The following is an 18,441-nucleotide window of genomic DNA, read 5'->3' as shown; positions in this document are numbered from 1 at the left end:
AGTGACATCACACCGTGCGGAAAAGGGTCAACACAGGCAAGTACAGACGCGCGCTCGCAGGCGACTCCTGTTAGTGCTGCTTGTTTTCTGCCCGAGAACGAAACATGCCGAGTAAACACTGCTGCTATAGAATTTGCAGAAACAACTCCAGACACTTCGACCGTCTGTGTATTCCTTATTCGTTTCCAGAAGCCAAAAACTCAAGAGGGATAAATGTGAACTTTGGGTCAACTTGTGCAGACATCGTGAAGCCTTTCACCTTCATATGTACGGTAGTAAACGTTTGGTTGGAGGCCATATGGTCCCACAGATGACAATCCCGATCCCTTGGCATGCCACTGCCTGCATCAAAGAGCTAAGCCATTGCGATCATTTTAGAACGGAAGCGCGTTTAAAGTGACAGACGGACGGAGCGACCTATTGATTACTATACCCACCCTTGACAAAAAGGTGGATAGACGGACAGCGGAAGGGACCCCGATTGTAGACGAAAGGCTATAAACGGACCAGCTCTGATTATGGGTGTAGGATTGCGGAAGAAAGGAATAGATTCAGATTTGTAATAAGGCTGCATCACAAAATGTGGGAAAAGTGAAGCGCTGTGAAGACAAAGTGTAAGCCTTGTGGATGTTTGTATTGCACTTCACTCCTTATGCATGAAGCTTATGATGAAATCCTTACCGAGTGCTATACAGTGACTTCACATTTTGGTCCAATGGTTGGAGTTAATGCTTGCTGCTCAAGTAAAATGACATATGCAGTAATCCCTCGTTTATTGCGGTTAATGGGAACCAGAACCCCCCCCCCCCCCACCCCCCACCCCCCGCGAAAGGTGAAAACCATGAAGTAGAGGTTGACTGTATTATTATTTTTTATTTCATATATTTATTTTTTGTTTTCATTTCAGGACGATTTGTGCCTCTATAATGCCGTTGCGAACCCCCCGACATAGATATGCTTGTGAGAGGAACGTTCGCTGCAAGCCCGGCAGCGGATGATTACGACGGAACGCGGACGGAACAGAAAGTTTTCATTTTCAACCGAAAATTGGCTTACCTTAACTCATTCAGTGCCAGACATTTTCAGACCCTCTTTTCCCGTAACGTTTGAAAAATATATAAATAAGTTCCTGGGATTGAATGGCTGGACTGTAAAAAGGCAAATAAATATCTCCTTGGCAGTGAATGAGTTAAAATATTGATTGATGAACTCATTCAATCACAAAGACATACTATGTCAAGACATATATGTCCTTGGCACTGAATGAGTTAATGATGCGCAGCCAAACCAGCTAACAGGATAAATCCACCAGTGCTCTCGATTGATCTATCTCGCGCCAGGAACCAATCACGCGCCTTGTACTGCCCGTGGGTACGTGCAAAGTCAACTATCGTTTTGAAACAACATGTCTTACCGCAATATGGCTGCCGATATGACTGTATTTTTTCATTTTTGTTTTTTTGATGAGTACTTTTCGAAAACCTGCGATGCACTGAGGCGGCGAAACTTGGACTGCAAAGTGGCGAGGGATTACTGTATACTGCTTTTGTACAGAATGTTTTTAGTAAGTGTGGTATGGCTGATTAGACCTGGCACCTGTTCCAAGTGTGCAGCAACCTATTGTCAAATAAAGCTTAATATTTCAAGATTGGCTTTCAACATATGGCACGAGTTTGCAGGACATGGGAAAGGCGAGGGGAATGGGCATTTAGAAAAAGCAGTGTTACTGTGACCATGTCATGTGATCACCAAGGTGCCATCAAACAGGGAGTGAAGGATTTAGGTGCAGGTGAGAACTTTGCTTCCCTTTATGCGTCTCTACTCCTTCCCTCCTCACATCAATAAAAACAATACAATCATTAAATGCTTCCATTGTCATCTATGATTGCCTCTCGAAATTTCGACGACCCTGTAAGCGTGTTCTTGAACAACCACGTGAGTAATACAAACAACAGTAACAGGGTAGCCTTTTTTTTTCTTTTTTTTTTTTCTTCTACACTGTCACTGCTCCTAGCTGCCACAGATAATGCCCTTTGGCATTTTCCCAACCAACAAGATTTCAAAAAATTTGAGCCGAAGCAACAAAGGCCTAAAAAGTGCTTTAAGATTCTCTTTGGATGTCTGCAAGAACACACCCAGCAAACATTTGACAACTTTATCAATTCTTTTTCTAGGAGAGGAATTTATTATCTGGTCTATCTTGAAATCCCATTTAATGGAGGAAGAGGAAGAAAAAAAAAAAATAGGCAAAAGTTTGATGGCCAATTCATCTGAGCCGGTATTCATAAAGAATCATCTACCGGTACTCTCCGAGAGGACTCTTTACGAAAACACGGCGCGGGCTGTTGACATGACGCTTACGAAAGTGCTTGTTAAATCTGACACAAGACATTCTTTGCCACCCCCCCCCCCCCCGTCCTCTGGACGACAGCTAGCTAAACTGTTACATTCACTAAATGGCGCCCCCGTTCTCGACTCTCGCACTGAATGCTCACGTCGGCTGTCGTAATGCTAATGTACGCCTTATGTGGATGACCGCAGGTGCGGAGCCCGCGAGGCTCGTGCCTAACATGGACTCTTAATAGAACCGATACTCGGCGCCAGACAGCTCAGATAAGGGAGATCCGTATGGGGATGCTGGGGGACTCGGTCCTCTGCGGGGACTGGTGGCTCACTAGGTGTTCCACCACTGTGTGTTTGGACATGTGCTTCATAAGGTAGGTCTCCTGCAAAGACAGACAACATGCACAGTGAGACACACTGATCTGCAAAGCTTACACAGTTACACGCAATACCAAAAGAAGCACAGCAGGAGGGCAAGAATCTGATTGGACACATTGGAAAGTGCATTGATCCTCTGGCGATGCTATGACATCACTGTACAGTGATGTCAATGCTTTTCATTCCATGATGTCGCTTTTTAACTTGAAACTAGTAAAAAAAAAAAAAACGACTTTGGATCTAGGGCTGCACGATATTGGAAAAACATGCATTATGCAATATGGATGATGACTACAGCGATAGATATTATTAGGATATTTACCTGTACCTAAAGAAATTACTTTTTTTTTTTGTTTTTTTTTAATCTGATGAAAGTACATTTTTTTCATGCGGAAAAATAAGCAAGCTCAATGTGTTCTTAGCTCATTAATTGAAATTCCCTGAGCTAATACTTAAGTATTACTTTACAGCTCTCTCATTAACAAAGACTGCGAATGAATGGGATTTGTTGCTCTGACTTCAATAGGTTACATTGAAATTGTTTACTCAAAGTATACTATCACTGATTATATCAAAAATTCTGGCATTCTGCTCTTAATTTCTTAATTGGGGTAATTGTGCATTATTTACCAGAGTTTTGGCATTAAAGTGACACTGACCATGACACCCCCCCCCCCAAACCCCCTCATCCTCTTGCTGAATAAGCCAAAAAATTAAATCAATAAAGACTGCTCCGAGTAGCTGACTTTGCAGCTTATCAGAGCAGCCTCAAAATACCATTCAATCTAATTGGAATCTTAGTAAGTGACCTTTTCTTTCCCTCTCTCAAACTCACCCACACAAAGCGTTAACCACTTCCCTTTTTCTATTAACCCTGATAGTATAGATGAGATGCAGAGTGAGTTGCATGGCAATGAATCATGACTAGATAGATCACAGCTCACTTCAGTGGAATGTGGTGAGCCAACTTGGCTCTCAAAGTTGCCACCTGTTTGGGGTAATCTTCTCAAATCTGCACCGCGCTGCTTTACTCATATTCCACAAGCACTATATGAATCAGAATGCCTTGTTTCTCAACTAGTGGGCGTGCATTGAACATTATTCTGGAAAAAGTCTGGTTGACTTCCCACTAAGCAGCCAAACTACAGAACCCTCAATTGTCCGGGTTCTTCTGTGTTTGGTGCATTTTCTGTCATTTTATTGTCCTGTTTGTTCACTGTCACTGTCCCTTACACAAGATTAACAAATTGAGGAGGTGGAACCTTGCACCCAATTGCTCTTCAAGTGTGGAATGCTTCAAGCTGTTGAGCTCTGCTAGCCTCTTTTTTTGTGTTTTGAAACACCATTTTTGACAGGCATTCCAATGAGACTTTTGTTCCCTGCCTTATATAAACTGCATTTCTGTATTTCTGTCGTTTAACCATGTGGAGCACTTTGTGAGGTGCGATATAAATAAAATGAATTACCGGTACACATTATTGCGCTACAAGCGTCACTTAGAAACAAGAATCATGGCTACACCGAGGTACAGGTGCGCACGCAATTGCGGTGGTTTACTTACTGAGGTGTACGCCCGGCCACACATGCTACAGCAGTAGGCCTTGGCGTTTTTGATGGCGTGCGCCGACAAGTGGATCTGCAACGATGCCGAGTCGGCGTAGGCACGGTAGCAGTTGGGACATTTGTACGGCTTGTCTTTATTGTGCTGCCTCTGGTGGGACTGGAAAGAAACATTGATCATCGCCATCATCAGGACCATTGGACTTATCGTCTCCCTCGGCGTGTTGACGCTAGAGTGGCAGAAATAAACCGACCTGCAGATTGGACAGCTGCGTAAACGCCTTGTCGCATCCGGGGTGAGCGCATTTATAAGGCCGGTCGCCGGTGTGGATTCTGCGACAGAGGGAGTGGACCAAGTAAGTGATGATGAATATTCCTATTTTATTTCAAATCATTCTTTTTAATTGCAGGCCCCCAACATCTGACTGACCTGGTGTGCTGCTGCAGATGTGAGAGCTGGCGGAAAGAGTTCTCGCAGTAGGAGCAATGATACGGTTTAATGCCCAGGTGGATACGCAGGTGCTGGGACAGGTAGGAGGCGTTGGCGAATGTCTTGGAGCAGTGGGGACACTTGTGTGGTTTGGCCTCTGTGTGAGACTTGGAGTGGATCTGCATCTCTGACTTGGTCAGGAAGGTGAGTGGGCACACTTTGCATCTTTAACAAGAAGACCCAGCGTCAGCTCGTTCAACACTTGAACAGAATGTGTTACTTTGCATTTTCTGCCTCCCTCTTGCAGTCGCGTAATTTAGTTACAAACACAACAATAAATGCGAGCTCCACAAAAACAAGTCGATTTTAATGCAATAGCATTGCTACGTGTTCTTGTAACAACCTTCCGAAAAATAATGTGCGGTATTTACACAATTACAGGGTTCAAGCCACAGTTGTGAGGTGTATTTTACGTTGAATCAAATGTGCTCAATACAGATGAACAAGTGGAAAAATAAAACAGGGTCCGACATTAAGCCTTTTTGAGTGGTAGCCCGAGCTAAGTTGTGGTGGCCCTGTCAGAACTGGAACCGGGGATCGAATCTGCAAAGTTGTTTTGAGTAACACTATTGACTTTATATTTTACTTCAATTTAATCCCATTTGAAACATGAAGCATAAAGTGGACATTTATGGCGATCGTAGTAATTCAGCCAAATCGATAAATTTTTTACGCACACCGTGACGTGACGTAAGTTAGTGATGTCTCCATGAAATGAGATATTAAAGCGTCGCCTCGTGATTTTCCCCAAAGACTGTATTTCTACCTCCGACCTAATGGCTTCACTGTACAAACGCCCCAACACGCTGGACCACATTTACTTCCGCAAACATCAATCAATCAATCAATCACATTTTATTTATATAGCACTTTTCATACATAAAAATGCAACTCAAAGTGCTTTAAAACATTCAAAGCAAAACATAGAATTATCTTCAATCAAAAGAAAAGATAAATTATTTAAAAGTTGTTGAAAGCCAAACTAAAAAGGTGTGTCTTGAGCTTCCTCTTAAAAATATCAACAGTCTCTGCAGACCTGACATCCTCTGGCAGGCTATTCCAAAGGTGAGGACCAAAATGGCTGAATGCAGCCTCGCCATGCATTTTGGTCCTCACCCTTGGAATAAATAAAAGGCCGGCGCCAGAGGACCTCAGGATCCGCGAGGGCTGGTATGATAAAAGCAAATCAGATAAATAAGACGGCCCAAGACCATTAACACATTTATAAACTAATAAAAGTACTTTAAAATCGATCCTGAAACACACAGGGAGCCAATGCAGCAATTTCAAAACTGGCGTAATGTGCTCCCGCCCTCTGGTTCTCGTCAGCACCCGAGCGGCTGAATTCTGCAGTAGTTGCAGTGGTGAAATGCTCTTTTTCGGGAGGCCAGAGAGCAGGGCATTACAGTAATCTAAACGACAGGAAATAAAGGCATGCATCAGCACTTCCGTGTTAGCCTGAGAGAGAAACGGGCGGACTCTGGCGATATTCTTAAGGTGATAAAAACCAATCTTGGTTACATTTTTAATATGAGGAATAAAACTGAGCTCAGAGTCAAAAATGACGCCAAGGTTCTTCACACAGTGTGAGGGATTAAAAATGTGTAGTTTTGGTAAAAGCTTCTCTCTCTGACCTTCGGGACCGATAACTAAGACCTCAGTCTTGTCCTCATTGAGCTGTAGGAAATTATCTGCCATCCATGACTTGATATCTAAAATGCAATTTAAAAGGGTACCAATGGGTCCTGTGTCATCAGGAGACACGGCAATATACAGCTGCGTGTCATCAGCATAGCTGTGAAAGCTGATGCCGTGTCCCCTGATGACATCCCCGAGGGGAAGCATATAAAGATTAAAAAGTAAGGGGCCTAAAATCGAACCTTGAGGAACCCCACATTTAATTTCATGAGTTTTAGAGGAACAAGTATCCATACTTACAAAGAAATATCGGTCTGTGAGATAGGAATAAAACCAGTCAAAAACAGTACCAGAGATGCCCACTAGATTTTTAAGTCTATTTAATAAAATTTGGTGATCTACTGTATCAAAAGCAGCGCTTAGATCCAGTAGCACCAAGACTGTGAGTTTTCTCACGTCTGCAGTGCACCTAATATCATTTAAGATCCTTAAAAGAGCAGTCTCCGTACTGTGGTTCATCCTAAAACCAGATTGATATTTCTCCAAAATATTATTTGTATTTAAAAAATGATTCAACTGGATGAAAACCAGTTTTTCTAAAATCTTACTTAAAAACGGTAAGTTGGATACGGGTCTGTAGTTATTAAAAACGCTCGGGTCAGAACCGCTCTTCTTCAGAAGGGGCTTCACCACCGCCGTTTTAAAGGCAGCGGGGAAGACGCCTGTCTGAAGAGAGCAATTGACTATATTTAAAATTTTAAATTTAAAACATGTCGGGAGTGACGTCGTCTCTCCTTCTGCGCATGCGGGCCACTTCGACGACGCATGTGTTCATACAGCAGACAAGACCGAGGTCGCATTTATAATGTAATGTGAACGCTTACACACACAAAAAAAAAAAAACCTGCTTCATTCTGAAAAGTGCGGTGATGTAAATTAGGACGGAAGTGAGCGCAACATAAATCCATGGGAACTATCTTGGTGAGAGAACAGCAGCTTTGAGTGACCAACCTGTATGTTTTGCCCTCTTTGGGTGCCACAGTGACGCAGCCTTGGTCTGCTAGAATAGGGTAGGGGACCACCAGCAAAGGACCTGAGGGGTTCTCAGCTTTAATCTTCTTTCGTCCCCGTGGTGCCTTGGGTGGGGGCCCCAACAGTCCCGCCAGGCCTCCGACTTTCATGTGGTCCATGCCAGGACCACTCGCCAACCCAGAGATGATGTTGAGAGAGGGGGCGCCACCCAGCCGATTATGGCTGCTGGAGGTCGGCGTCGTGGGGGTTAGGGCGTCAGTGGTGCTCTGGTGTTCGGGTCGGGATGAAGGAGCCAGACCTGTGGTGGTGGCGGGCAGGAAATTCTATTACACTCTTTCACTGACTACATACAACTATGTTATGTTATGACACTGAAATTTCATTTCAATATAAGGTTGACAATACATATGTTGTTCAAGTAATTTAATATTAAACTGGAATGTAAGGATAACAGTCAGAATTTACAGTTTTAAGGCCTGCAATGTATCCATGTCTTTTATAGATTCTATTTTTTTTTTTTTTACATTGCAGACTACTTTTGAAGACAACTTGAAAGATGTTTTATCCATAACAGCACTTCCCTACCTACGTCTTACATCTCACTCCCAAAATCTTTTGATATGGTCTCACACCCCCTACAGAAATAATGTCTCTTCTGAACAAGGTGAATTTTTAATTTTAGAGTACAGTGTACATATTTATTTCCAGGCACTGGCGGAGCTAGGATTTTTTTTCCTTCTCAGGGGTTCCACACAGCAAAAACCTTTTTTACAAAACCCCAAACTGATCAGAAAACGCTAATAAAAATTCATTATATGTTACCTATGGAGGATGAGGGGAAATTTTGAAAAAATAAAATAAAAATCTGAAAATACCAAAAATCAATTATCTTGTCTGGCACCTGGGGGGGTCCAAGCATATTACGGGGGGGGGGATTCAGTAGCTGGGTGGTCACTAACAAACTGTGAGATGTTGATAGCTTCACAGATCTGACAAGAAAGTGAAAACCTTTAGCACTTTATTCCCCAACTGCGTGCCTTGATAAAATGTAAGATCAAATCATCAGCCTGTCCTGTGAAATAACTACAGGTGGGCAATAAATCAAATTTTCAAAACAATTTGTGAATGTTGTTAGGAGCATGTGAAACATGTAATAGTACATTTACAATCATTTTTAGTGTGATTATAATCAAGTAGGATTTTGTACACAAGTAACATTTTCTACACAAGGGAGTTTGTGATACTTCAGTTGATAATTTTCGTGGGACTCTCTTGATTTTGCGTTAATAGTTGCGATAGCAACTTTGAGAAATCCTGGGGTGACTGATATACGAAAAGTGCTATATAAATAAAATTTGATTGATTGAATTAAAAAAAAGGTTCAGTAAACACGAGATCTCCGCCCCGTCCCCAAAAGATGGGTACGTTCATAACGTAGCAACACACAGCGCCGATACACATAATTTTTCTTTGATTATGTTTTATGATTGTGAGAAGCCAAAATCGAAATTACTACTAAATTTCAATTAATACCCCAGCTTTAGATGTTGCGCCACAATACTTACTGTGACTTTTAAAAAAAAAAGAGACCATATTAAAAAATAATAATAATAAAACTAATAAAAACAAAACTAAAATGAAGCCTTTTGGAAAAAATAAATACTAACAAATTCACACTGAAATCTAATTAAAACTACATTTAAAAAACAAAACTACAAGGAAGAATCCCAAATGATTATAACCCTGGTTCTAAGTACGTGGCCCATTTCTATCACTACAGCGTGCAGTTAGCTAGCCATGTCTACACAATGAAAATCCATCTTCCAGGATGCTAAAATGTACAGAATGGCTCGATGTTTTTTCAATTCCCAAGCGTTAATGTATTTTGTGTTATTCAGGCTACCATAATATATCGGCATGCAGAGCATTGTAGGGTATATAACTAGCAGGAAGTATGTGCTCAAACGTCTGTCATGTAGTGTGAGCCACAGGTTAAAGGTCGTGTGCCACCGTGTTTAATAAACGGTGAACTTTATGTGGGCCCACATAGTGACACAACACCAAGCGAGCAAGACAAGGCAAATTTTAGCTTGCGTGTCACTTATTTTCCTAGATATAAAATCTGCAGTACCTGAGCGATGGTTGGCGCGGGCGTGCTGCTCACTCAGTTGCCTCATGTGCCAGTCCTCCCATAATCCTTTGGCCTTCACAGCCGACTTGTCATCCATGCTTCCGTCTGGGATTTAAGGAGATTATATCAAACGTTACTCATATCTTTGACCGGCAGTTCGCAAGACAAGTCTTTGCAGACTCTTGTCTTTATTGAGTGTATTGGTATAAATAGAAATAAAACTTGAGGGAATTTCATGAGAGGTTTTAAGGATAACAAGAAAGAGGAGAAAAGTTTACTACCTGGTCCGGAGCTGGAACCTGAACGTGCGTGCAAAGTGACGTCCGAATGCTGCTGTGCGTGGTGGCCCGGCACCTGTTGCGACTGTGGCTTGGGAACCTGCATGCCATGCTGGGAGCCGGTGCCTTCCGGGGACGAGGTGGGCACCAGCAAAGGTTGCTGGGAAGAGGTGGACGTAGGCGGCATATGCAGGGGTCTGATCTTCTCTGCCATTAGTTGCTCCTTGATCTTGTTTATGAGCACCAGGTTATCCAGCTGAAAGGGTTAATGGGTCATGCTCAACTGAAAAGTGACACTGTCAACATGTGTTTCTTCCAGGACAAATGACTACGACACAAACAAAGACGAAAAACATTAGTTTGAGCGTTTCATCAGGTTTTATTTTCAAAAATGTGACATGACACTTGATCTAATAGCTTTTTGTCATCACTCGCCAATTCACACATGCTAACAACAGAAGATAGAAACATTAGAGATACGTGAAAAGCTGACTTACCTGGCCGGGCATGGATGGCGGTGGCGGCCAAAAATAAGGGTTGTTAAATCGAGGCTCTGCCATCCTAAAATTCAAAACATTGAATGAGACACTAACATAAGAGTGGGAATCATTTTGAGCTGTAAAAATAAATTTTGCTGATTAATTCCAGGATGCTCTGAATGATTTATTCCTTTAACTTGATTTGTATTTTGTGGCGTCTGTACAAAAGCAGACACTGTTGACTTTTTGACTGCTCTAGTGACTATTTCTCAAAAAAGCGACTAGGAGGTTGAATTCTCGCTGCGAAGCAGACAACGTGAGCGGTATATCATATTCACATTGTTTTCCATATGGCAAGAAGGAACGCAATCACGGTGTCACTCACGCTGAACATTCCCAAGGGCATGGTGGACATGTGTAAGTTGCAAAAGCACGGGTTTACTCTTTACTGTTCTACTCTGGAAATTTTGACCAAAGGTATGTGTTTCCAAGCTGATGTTGCCTTGCCTCAGCAGTTCAACTCTACATGAGAAAAGAGCAAAAAAGCTGGAGGGGTGCAGCATTACTGATAGACAAAGTATACACACGTGTTCAAATACCGGATTTTTGTGGTATAAAATAAGGAGACCAAGATAAGTACATTCAAAATGTCTTCACCATTAAAGCCCAAACATATTTTTTTCCAGAATATGTTCTATACTAGTGCTGCTCGATTATGAAAAAAAATATATGATTATTTTTGTATATATATATATATATATATATATATATATATATATATATCATGATTATTTTTGGTAATAATTGAAATCACGATTATTCAATTTTTGGTCCAAAATGAGAAAATGTTTAAATGTCCAAAATACAAAGACAAATAAAACAAATCAAAATTTATAGTGTGTTGTTATAAAATTGTTACAAAAGGTGCAAATGTATAAATTCAAGCATGATTTCCTTGTGTGAACAAAGGAAATTGTTCCTTGTTGGATATAAAAGAATATTAATAATCATTTTTTACAATCATGCCAATTCTGTAATTATGGAGTGTAATAATCGTAATTGTAATTGAATTTGGATTAATTGCACAGCCCTATTCTATGCAGGCCCACAAGTTTAAATACGGCATTCTGATGAATATTGTGTTTGTGGAATATAAATTAAGCAGCAAATTCACCCACTTTTAGCCATCTCAGGAGGCGGCCATTTTGTCACTTCTGTTGACTGAAGATGACATCAAAGTTGCTCAGGGCTCAAATAAGGACCAATCATGGCTCACCTGTTTTCTGAAGTTGAGCCATGATTGGCCGTTATAAATATCATACCGTGACATCAAACCGTGAGCATTTGATATTGTCTATTTTACACAAAGTGAGCAGTACAGTGTGTGTGTGTGTGTGTGTGTGTGTGTGTGTGTGTGGGTGTGTGTGTGTGTGTGTGTGTGTGTTGGGGGGGCTCGTTTGAATGCGGTGATGGAACGGATTACATTCGTCAATCAAGGTACGAAGTGCCTGCATACCAAGCGCATGCACTTATACACAAATGACTTGGAGGGAAACAAAGTTGAGTAGAGTTGCCCTACCAAATACGTAATGGCAAGTAATTCTGCCTGGGCATCATTAGAACCTTTCAAGGCTTCAAATCTTCAGCGGCACTTGAGTTCCCTCCATTCTAACACCAGGAATGAACTTCTCAAACACAGGTTGTTCACTTATAGGTCGAGCAGAAAAGTACACATCGTTGTTTCCAAAATTTATGAAGCACTCATATCAACTTGCTAAGAACATTTCACGGGCTAAAAAGGTATACAATGGACGGGAGTTTATCGGAACATGCAAACGAGTATTCGGGAGTGACGGGACTCGCGGGAGAGGTTTATGAATGCATATGGGTATTTTGTGGATCTTTGCAGTAACGGTCAAAATTGTGGCTCTCTTTGCCTTTGAGTGGTTGGCCACCCCTGAGCTAAGAGGCCGACAGCAATGTTCAAGGAGCTGCAGGAGCAAGTACTGACTGTTTAGTAAATGTGACAACAATCTCCCATCTTCGTGTGGGCAATGGGTGGTAAAACGGAAATCTTATCTTATAAAGAAAAACATACTCGCAGGGCTACATTTTTGCAATAACACTCTTGAAACCTCCAAAATTCACGTGGGTACGTATTATGGTCTGATGAAATGCTTTGCTCTTTGTCTGCAAAGATATTTGTTCTTAACAAGCAGATTTGGAGGAAGAGTATTTCACTTGCTTTAAGCATTTTTAAGGTATGTGTTAGCCTCAAACAAGAAATTCTATAATTCTTTAGGTCTATAATTCTATACATTAAGTTTTCAAACATTGGTGGGTGTTTTGAGGCTAGCTATGTTTGTTTGTTGTCAGTAATCTCGTGTCAGATAATTTTGCCTAAATCAAGTAATCCATTCTTATTTAATTACTTTACTTTTAAGACTAGTTTTGCAATCTAATTGATCTCATTAGACGTTTAAAGTATGTTTGTATTCATAAAATATTGTATACAGTTTTTCATTTGAAAAGGACGAATGAAAAGGTGACAAATTGAGGCGTCATATTATAACAAAAGTTTGACTCGAGTGTGCAGATTGCCGCCACGAGTTGCAGTTCAAACATCTAAATGTTATCCAAATTTAAATATAAATACTGGCCTGCTGAAGCGTAGGGGTTAGCTTTTATATGTAGTTTTTATTGTCTTTTCATCTGGCCTATCTGGCCTTTTTGCTATGATGTTCGTGTCTCCGTACAGGAACTAGTTAAGTCGACGTTTTGGATTTTTTTTTTTTTTTTTTATTAATTCGAAACTTTGCCTTTGTGTGGCCCGTGTTCGGCCACCTCCGAAAGCCCATCGTCAGGCTGCGGGAGTTTTTCGGAGCTCACATTTTCGACTAGCCCCAGACGGTCCATCTTAAAACATTCCCGGACAAAAGAGAAACAAAAATGGCAGCCTTATTTTTATAAGGCGGGACGCCATATTCTGCAGTCTTCTTCTCCCTCCCCCTCCCCAAAAATGTAGTGAGCGCGTCTTTGCCGCCGAGGTCGTGTAGTCGTGTAGCGTATCGTGTATTTATCGCGTCCATGTTAGCATGATGGATTGTTTACGGCCCCTTGCAGCTTTGAATAGCCCGGCCTCCCCACCCCTTAAAAAAACTGACACTTCCTACAACAACCATGCCCTGTCGAGGGGGGAGGGAAAAGAAAAAGCAGCGCGGAAACAGAAGACAAGATGCGGTCTTAAGCTCAACGGCCCATAAACGAACACCTATCTTTCCTCCACACAACGCCTCGACTATGCAGTGAAGGGCGACGTGCCATCTTAACCAAATACAACTTTGTGCGCTTTTTTTCTTTTGTTTTATTTTCTTTTATTAATTCTGCAACTTTTGGACGAATGAAAAGGACGGCGGGTTGCTATTTTTTTTCGTGCACGGTGCAGCCGTTTGGAGCAGATAATCGAACGAAAATACATGCACAAATAAATACCTCTGGTCCTGACTGCAGCTATTGTCTTGCGAGCACAGCTTTCATATACACAAAAAAGGCTGGCTGTTCTTTCTGCCTGCCTCCGTTGCGAGCAACGCTTCCGGGTCGCTTTGTTCACTTCTGGGTGCCACCAGTGCTGCAACCTCGATGGAGCTGCAAGCACGCACAGACGCACGCAGACTGAAGAAATTAGTTTTAGGCTGGCTTTTCATGTTTTTTTATTTATTTTATTTTTTTAACTCTCTGACCCATTTTAATAGCGTTAGATTAGAATAGAGTAAGACTGCCCGTGTGTTTCTGTTACAGTTGGGGGGGGGGGGGGGGTCTTCACAGCTTTTTAATGAGCAAATGCGTACAAGTCGTGAAAATTATTATGCAAAAAGGAAGTGGCCTAAAAAGAATATATGCGCTCACACCCAGGCTGCTACATTTGCATATAATAATTACATGTGAGCTATATGTCAAGAAGTGCATGTAGTTTTCAGTTTTTTTCTGTAATGTTGTTGATGTAATGTTGTTGATGAGAATGATTGCAAAATAAATGTGATAATCCAAACTGTACACACAATTAGGGAACTCAGTTGTATTAAACTCCAAGTTTGGCTGTATGTTGTACTGCATCATTTACCGATATTCGCCTCTGATCACGCGGGTCCTTCACAATCTACTAATGTTGCGGGTAAACTGGAGTCGATCCCATCCCAGCTGACTTTGGACAAGAAGCGGGCAACATTCTTGACTTGCCACCAGCCAGTTAAAATGGTTTTAAAGACAATCCAAACAAAGACAGGCTACTACAACTACTGCAATTCAATTTATTTTCAAATTAAACAGCCACAGCATAAAACGAAAATAAAACAAGAAGTATATCAAAAATATTCAGGAGATAACAATTCTGTAACTACAATCAATTCAGTTGTGAACATACGTGTCCACCATAGCAGCACTATGCACTTCCAAGACCAAGGAAAGCACTGATGAAACCCCCCTCCTACACAGAGCCCGAGACCCGCCCCCATAATAGCATCCACTGTGTGTTGTCTGCTCTCAGCACACAGGCGTCTAATAAAAAACAAGATTTTAGACGCACGTTTGAAAATTGGTGCCTGCCGATCAGACGTGCGGGACAGCGAGTCAATTTGCGGGACGCATCAAAAATCATTAAAATGCGGGAAAGTCCCTCGCAAATCAGGACATATGGTCACCCTAGCTGTGATTGGTTGTTATCTGAGCCCTGAGCAACTTCGATGTCATCTTCGGTCGATAGAACTGAGATGGCTAAAAGTGGGTGCATTTTGCTGCATAACTTATATTCCACTAACGCAATATTAATCAGAATGCCGTATTTCAACTAGTGGGCCTTCATAGAACATATTCTGGAAAAAAATGCTTGGGTTGACTTCCACTTTAAAATGTTAAAAAAAAAAGGTTGGGAAGCACTGAAAGTGAAAGGGATTACAATTGCTCCAACTAAAGTACTGAAACCACTTTTTTTCAGGTACAAGCACTTTCATTTTGAGCACTCGTCAATACCAGGAATGATTAGCGGATCAGCAAGATGACACACTTGCATGCTTGTGGATATTCTCATCCAACCAGGTCATTTTATTCTCAGAATTGATTGCAACTACATGCAGCAAGGCTTGGTGAGGACTTGCTGGTGCAGTGTCGTTGCATGAACTCATCAAGCCTACTCGAATGAGAGGCGAAACATCTTCAAAGAAAAATCTAGCAGTCCAGTTGGAATCGATCAAAGCCCTGAGAAGGACACACTAGTAATGTCACTTCCATGATTAGTGGCCAATATGGATGGCCATTAAATCAATATCGAATTGTATGGCAATATAGAGGTGTACCTTTCAGCTTTTTGGTGATTTTCACAGTTTAACTAACTCATTATTAAGCGTGCCATAAATGTTAATTTGGCCAGTCCCTCTTTAAAACGGAGGCTTCATGCTGTTTATTGCTACTCCCACTTGAAGCTAACTGTCAAACTAAACATGTGAAAAAGACAGTTACACATTTCATATTTAAAACAGCCTCATAACATCGCCTTAACCTTTTCCAGGACAGTGGTCAGTGATCACTATACTGGACAGCTATTCAATTGTTGCTTTCTCCTGTGTAAATGAATCAAATCCTTAAAAAACCTGATGCAAGTTATAATTCATGCATACAACTCATATGTATGTATTATTTATCCTCTGTGAGGAATGAATATTACTGCAGTTTACTGAACAATTGTGACTCCTCATCTCCTTCATGTGTACAGCCGTGGCCAAAAGTTTTGAGAATGACTCATATATTGTTTTTCACAAAGTTTGTTGCTACCGTATTTTTTAGATATTTTGGTGATATTTTAATATGATAGAATACAATACAACAACAAGCATTTCACCAATGTCAAAGGTTTTTATTGATGTTTACGGTAATACATTAAGTTTATACAGAGAGTACATATTTGCAATGTTGACTCTTCTTTTTCAAGACCTCTGCAATTCACCCTGGCATGCTGTCAATTACCTTCTGGGCCACATCCTGACTGATGACAGCCCATTCTTGCAGATTCAATGCTTGGCGTTTGTCAGAAATTGTGAGTTCTGATTTGTCCTCTTGGGGATTGACCACAAATTCTCAATGGGATTAAGGTCTGGGGAGTTTCCTGGCCATGGACCCAAAATTTCAGTGTTTTGTTCCCTGAGTTATCAATTTTTCTTTATGGCAAGGTGCTCCATCATGCCTGAAACGGTATTGCGCTTCACCAAGCAGTTCTTGGATGGTTGGGAGAAGTTGCTCTCCGAGGATGTTTTGGTACCGTTTTCTATTCATGGCTGCATTCTTAGGCAACATTGTGCGTGAACTCAGTCCCTGGGCTGAGATGCAACCCCACACACGAATGGTTTCTGGATACTTTACTGTTGGCATGACACAGGACCAATGGTAGCGCTCACCTTTTCTTCTGAAGCCAAGCTTTTTACCGAATACTTCAAACAATCTGGAAGGGCATTCCAGAGCTGGGCAGCCCATCACGAGGGCGGAACGGTCCGTCCCTCCGTCCCGGATGGACGCCCATTTTTGGGATGGAGGACGGGGGTGCCAAGTTTTAAAAAAGGGACGGACTAAGCAAGGGCGGAGGTGGATTTTAGTCCGGCCCACTAATCGAGGCGGCCAAAGTTCATCTCAACCTACTCGGCGAAATGGGCAAATAACACAAATTGCCTCCGAACACTTCAAATGCGCCACTAGTTACCCACCTGCATGTGCTTACTTGCATCGGGAACGCCCCGGTGGGAACGCTGTGTACTGCACACATTCGGTCTGCACGTAGGGGAGATGAAAAGGAAGAATGGGATGAAGAAAAAGTAGGAGAAGAAGGAGCGCTAGCGTTTGATCGGAGCAAATTTGAAACCCGAATGACGCAGCCACTTCATTCGCACACATCGGGGAGAGGAGGGGTTTTGCTTGGTAGTAAACAACGACCGGCAAAACAACAACAAAAAGATTTCGACATCGCAGCTGAATTAACTTGAGGAGACAATCCTGGCGTTTTATGGACTTTCTTGGGCACCCCGAACCTCTCTCCTTGAAGTTAAATTAACGGCAAAGAGGGACTTTAAATTAATTGCAATTCATCTGATCACACTTCAAAACATCGTAGAGTACATGCATACTGCCCTCATAAAAAATGAGGCAGTAGATTTTGTGAAAATTTGTATCATTCTCAAAACCTTTGGCCACGAGTGTACTATGAAGAGGTGGGCATTTTACTAAAGCAAAATACCGTTTCACAACCTCCTAACCCAATCTTTTTCAAAAATAAAAATAGAAACGTAAAACTTAACTCAGAAGAACTTCTCTGTAGAATTGTCTCTGTATTCAAAGCTACTTTATTACTTCTTATCTTATTAATTAGTCAGCCTGACTAACTCATGATTCTCTCTTTGGCGCATACTGTCATCTGCTGTACATATACAGTCAATGCAGTCTTGGTCATGTTTCTCTCGTCAGCAAACCGGGCATCCGTCAATGATGGACTGTGAGGTCCCTTCGGACTTGACCAGGTTAGTTATGATTACACAGACGGACGAAAATCCACCACTTCTGTCTGTACTTAGTGTGTCTTTTTTATTTTTTAAGGCTCATTTAAGTGTCGTCTAACGTCATCATAACTGGCGTCCGTCAGTGACGGACAGGTGGACCAGTCCGTCGGAATGCCCACCTCTGGTATTATGTATTATACTGCCTCCAGGTGGCCAAGGCGCACACTCTAGAAGGAGCAGCACAATTTCCATTGATCGAGAGAAAAACATTCAATTTAATTAGTCATTACTGTATGTGTTTTGTGTTGTGAGTGCTGTCATGGAACAAATTTAACTTTAACTTTATCTTTATTTAAATTTAAATTTATCTCAAGACACCTCTGAATAATATTTACAGTGATGACTTACTTGCACGACTGGAGATTTGCAGAAATTGATGGAACGATCATGAAGTGAAAGTTGTGACGCTGACAACATGCAGTCGCCTCCATCAATGCAGAGGTGTAATGTAATGTCACTGCATTTCCTGTGTCACGCAGCGCTTTTGTGAAGACCACATAAAACACCCCCGACGCACAGA

At 41.7% G+C, this 18,441-nt stretch overlaps 1 protein-coding gene across 4 annotated transcripts; it reads right to left on the bottom strand.

The window, feature by feature from the left end:
- Positions 1–830: 830 nt before the first annotated feature.
- znf362b (zinc finger protein 362b) lies at positions 831–14,006 on the bottom strand. 4 transcript variants are annotated; one of them, XM_086051956.1, is made up of 9 exons: positions 13,822–14,006; positions 10,348–10,411; positions 9,854–10,106; positions 9,573–9,677; positions 7,421–7,739; positions 4,712–4,936; positions 4,536–4,614; positions 4,283–4,441; positions 831–2,726 (listed from the first exon to the last, which is right to left on the bottom strand). In XM_086051956.1, exons 2-9 carry the CDS (start codon positions 10,408–10,410, stop codon positions 2,610–2,612), a joined length of 1,320 nt encoding a protein of 439 aa, XP_085908082.1. In that variant the 5' UTR covers position 10,411; positions 13,822–14,006; the 3' UTR covers positions 831–2,609. The 4 variants fall into 4 exon arrangements, with proteins under 4 accessions (XP_085908082.1, XP_085908072.1, XP_085908064.1 ...); XM_086051946.1 differs by lacking the exon at positions 13,822–14,006 and adding an exon at positions 13,219–13,762; XM_086051938.1 differs by lacking the exon at positions 13,822–14,006 and adding an exon at positions 11,909–13,185.
- Between the last annotated feature and the right edge of the window lie 4,435 nt (positions 14,007–18,441).

Source organism: Filicampus tigris, chromosome 1 (genome assembly GCF_054856515.1).
Source record: "Filicampus tigris isolate MCC_2025a chromosome 1, RoL_Ftig_1.0, whole genome shotgun sequence".
NCBI classification, from domain to species: domain Eukaryota; kingdom Metazoa; phylum Chordata; class Actinopteri; order Syngnathiformes; family Syngnathidae; genus Filicampus; species Filicampus tigris.
This window is presented reverse-complemented; position numbering and strand designations above follow the sequence as displayed.

What these genes read in the sequence shown, in the direction of transcription:
- znf362b (XM_086051938.1), bottom strand. Translation starts at nt 11,946, where the DNA reads ATGATGCCCAGGCAGAATTACTTGCCATTACGTATTTG. An exon ending in AGGTTCCAGCTCCGGACCAG is followed by an intron (nt 9,678 to 9,853) that starts GTAGTAAACTTT and finishes CTTAAATCCCAG; the next exon opens with ACGGAAGCATGGATGACAAG. An exon ending in CCGCGCCAACCATCGCTCAG is followed by an intron (nt 7,740 to 9,572) that starts GTACTGCAGATT and finishes CCACCACCACAG; the next exon opens with GTCTGGCTCCTTCATCCCGA.